This window comes from Elephantulus edwardii, unplaced genomic scaffold (genome assembly GCF_000299155.1).
Source record: "Elephantulus edwardii isolate Elephantulus edwardi_28Jun2011 unplaced genomic scaffold, EleEdw1.0 scaffold00271, whole genome shotgun sequence".
NCBI classification, from domain to species: Eukaryota; Metazoa; Chordata; class Mammalia; order Macroscelidea; family Macroscelididae; genus Elephantulus; species Elephantulus edwardii.
Window position 1 is genome coordinate 2388794 of NW_006400021.1, and position 4184 is coordinate 2392977.

Consider the following 4184-nt stretch of genomic DNA (forward strand, 5'->3'; position numbering starts at 1 on the left):
CTTGAACTTCAATCCATATTGAAGGCTGCAGTCCTTAACCTTCTTCAGCAAATACTTCAGGTCCTCTTCAGTTTCAGCAAGGTTGTGTAATATTCTTAAGTCAGATTGTTGAGTCGTCTTCCTCCAGTCCTGATGCCACATTTCTCCTCATAGAGCCTAGCATTTTGGATAATCTTTTCTGCATATAGATTGGAAAGGTATGGAGACAGGACACATTCCTGGCTTACACCCTTCCCAATTTTGAATCATGCAGTGTTGCCTTGCTCTATTCTGACAACTGCCTCCTGGTCCAAGTATGAGTTTCGCATAAGCACGATCAAGTGTTCTGGAATTCCCATTCTTCACAGAGTTAGACACATATTAGATTTTGAAAAAAAATTACTTGAATGAATGAATATGCAATTTGAATAAGCATATCATTTCTACAATGTTAATTTTTTAGAGATTAATGCCTGCTCAATCCTCACACGATAAGCTTTCACATATAATCAGGAGAATATCCTTATTATTAGGCCAGAATGAAGACATCGGAAAACTAATGGAGATACATCTATTATTGCATTAAACCTCAACCTTGCACAGCTAAAGCCTGGGAGGAGTCTGCCCCTCCCTGGGACAAGGCGCTCGGGTCGGGACCGGCCCCCATGCTCGCGATGGGACGGGACCTCGCGGGCCTGAACCTCTTTCTTTATTGGCTGGGGTTGGAGGCGTGGCTCGTTGCGCTAACCAATCGCGAGCAGTCAGGGCTGGTTGGGGAAAAAACCTCAGAGGTGGTTACTGGCTCTTGGCCTGTGCAAACAACATTGCTTAGCAGGTCTGAAGCGGAAGATCTGACTCCAGACTATCCTTGGCTGCTCTCTAGTTCTCCTCTCGCCTTTTGTACCCTCCGCAATGTGGGTCGCCCTGAGATTAGCTCTGCGGCCGTCGACCCGTGCCGCCGTCCCCGGGCTCCGCGCATATCACGGGGACGCGGTGGCCACGCTGGGGACCCAGCAGGACTCGGGCTCCGCTGTATACCAGGTAGGCTGCGTGAACGCCCGGGCCCCTGGTCTCTGCTCTGCCTTCTGTGATTCCTCTTCCCTCGCCCAGGACTGACTGGACTAGGCACCCTCGGGTCGCTTGTGGAGGGTGGGATCACTTTAACAGCTGCTACTCTTGTTAATCGAGAGCCTGGATCAAGATTTTGGGACGCAAATTAGGGGGGAAAAATTCCACGTCAGATACCTTTTACTTCACTTTAAGAACAGGCCCTTCACTTTGTATGTCTTTGCAATCAATACCTCTCAGGACTTGCTTAGAATTGTCACTTGGGGAGCTGGCTTTCAATAGAGATCTGGGGACTTTTTCGTCCCTGGGGTGAGGTCCTGGAATCAGCATTGTTAATGAAATCCTCCTCGGATTTGGGAGGTACTGTTTTGGAAACCTCTGGACTTTAGTAAATGGCTGCACAGAGTTGGTTGTAACTCAGTCATGCTTGAGTATCAGATAATAAGTGGGAGGCAGAGTGTGTAGGACAATGCAGGCCTTCACTTGCTTGTCGCCTTTTTAAGGACTTATAAAGCATACCTCAAAGATTCTATCTGCATTTCATTGGTTAGAATTTAGTCACATTTATTTACACAGGAAGACCAGGACTTGTTAACTTTTTCTAAACAAGCACACCACCACCTTGAATACTAACACTGTCGTTGTTTTTATGTTCCATGGAGTGGGAAGTGACTCATAGCCGACCCTCCAGCTGTTTTCAGTTACTGGAGAAGATTGTGTCTTTCTTCCGCGGAGCAGCAGTGTGACTTAGGGTTGGCAGCGCAACTTCTCACCACTGAGATTTCATTATTAAGGAAGAACAGAAATGGATATGCAAATAATGGGTCCTTTTTTTCCTCTACCATACTAGAAAATGTTTATCCCCGTGGCACCTTTGAAACTGGATACCTTTCCTTGAAATTGAGAAAGCATCACAAGGTTAAAGTTGTAAAAAAAAAAAAAATTCCTATCTAGTGAAATATTTCAGCAAGAGTATTTAAATCTGTCCCATGGTAAATCGATATAGATAACATTTAAATTGTCCATATAAGTTTTAGAGAAAACATTTTAAAGGACTTTTGCCTTTGTAGAAGGAAGGAGATGGAAATGAAAATCAGATTGAGATAATTTCCATTGAGATTTCTTGGGGTCTGGAGAGACTGTTTCATTCAGAAATATTGAATGGTTGCTCTAGTATGGACACTGTATTGGTGTTTATTACAGTGGAGAAGGAATGGAGCTCAAAAACACAGATTCAGTTAGAAACACAGATAAGAAGTAAAGTGATTATAGTGCAGCATAATAAGTAATATCTAATGTTGAAAAGGTAATACTTACACAAGGCTCCAGATAGGAGATAATGAATATAGTTGATCTTGTTGGTTGGGTAGGAGCTGACTAGGTTTGGGGTAGAAAGTGGGAAAAGAAACAGTACAAATAAAATTAGTCACAAGAGCACCCATAATAGGTTACAAAATTTTGTTGTGGGTAGGAAGAGTTGGAAGACATTTATACTTCTACCAACTTCATACTTACACTTGATTGTTAACACAATACAGAAATGTCCAAATAGTTTACCCTACATACTTCACCTCACATACTTTGGACATAGTGCTAGGAGATGCTATTCCTTGGAGAGTGACATGATGTTGGGAAGGCTGGAGGGTTGACCAAGGAGAGGAAGACCCTCAGCCAGGTCGATTGATACGGTGACTACTGCAATGTGTCAGGAAGTGTAAGGATGGCACAGAATAGGACTAGGTTTAGATCTTTTGTTCATAGGATTGCTATGAGTTGTACTCGACTCCATGACACCTAACAATAACAACAACAACAACCAACTTCATACAGTTATGGGGATAATTAATGATTGCTTATAATATGTGCTAAGTTGTGCCTGATTCAGACCATGGTATTTTCAATCACTTCCCATGCATCTGAGAGATGGACAATGAAAAAGGGTGACAGAAAAATTGAAACCTTTGAGTTGTAGTATTGGAGAAGAGGAATGAATATCCCAGGGGCAGCCAAAAGAGCAAACAGATATGTATTGGGGAAAGTGCAGCCAGAGTGCTCTTTGGAGGCAAGGATGGTGAAGTCTCATCTCTCATAATTTGGGCATTTTGCTAGGAGAGGTTATTCCTTGGAGAGGTACTTCATGTTTGGAATGGTGGAAGGATGACAAAAAAGAGGAAGACCCTTGAAGAAGGTGGATTGACACAGTGACTGCCACAGGGCTCAAGTGTGTCAGAGACTGAGGATGGCACAGGAAGACAGGGTTCAGATCTGTTGTTCATAGGGTCACTATAAGTCATACTCGACTTGATGGCACTTAACAATAACAACAATATAATGTGTGCAAAATAGGTGGGTGACTTTTCATCCGCGGCCCTCAGGCCTGTTTTTTATTGTTTTTGTTCAAACAGTATAGCCCTGATGTGTCCACTTGCCGTACAGAGGTAACTTGTGGTTGCTGTGAAGCTGAACACTGTGACACTGAGGTGTCAAATGTGTTAATGGTTACCCATGGCAGGCAGTGTTTGGTGGAGCTCCCTGATTCAGACAAGCTTGGAAGCAGGAGTGGCATCCACTTCCGTAATAGCTTGCCTCCAGAAACCCTATGGACTTGAAGAAAGGATGAAAGTCACACAAGTATTGAGGAGTTTCCTTCATAGGGTTGCTATGAGTCACCTATGACTCAATGGTACTTAACAACAACAACAACAACAACAACAACAACAACAACAACAACAACAACAACAATGCTCTGTAGCGGACAGTCTCAAATTTCAGGGTACAAAAAACTCTCCCCTGCTCCCCCACATAGATCTTTAGGTTGAGACTCTGTTCCAGACAGTGCATCAAGTTCAGGTTTACTCTGCTTGTTTCTTAACTATAAGACTCAGGTGAAAGGGCAGTGGCTAGTGGGAGATGCTTATGGTGAAGGGAAGTGACATAAAAGAGGAGTGTGGAACTATATAGAAACACATAGGCTTCTGAAAGCCTGTGCTTGGCATCGGCACAGTCTTACTTTTGTCCTCATCCCACAGCTAACAAGTAAAATGGGAAGACTCAAAGACTGAGGTTGGGAAGTATAGCGCAGAATGGCACAGTAAGTTTTGCCAAGGATGGGAGAGAATGGACCATATTTTGTTTTT

At 43.4% G+C, this 4184-nt stretch overlaps 1 protein-coding gene across 1 annotated transcript in view; it reads left to right on the plus strand.

Moving 5' to 3' along the window:
• Positions 1–891: 891 nt before the first annotated feature.
• The window catches only part of MCCC2 (methylcrotonoyl-CoA carboxylase 2 (beta)), a 108731-nt gene continuing 105438 nt past the window's right edge, over positions 892–4184 (plus strand). Inside the window, exon 1 of the mRNA XM_006900036.1 lies at positions 892–1020. Coding sequence (XP_006900098.1) covers positions 892–1020 — 129 coding nt within the window. The remainder of the gene's footprint in view (positions 1021–4184) is intronic.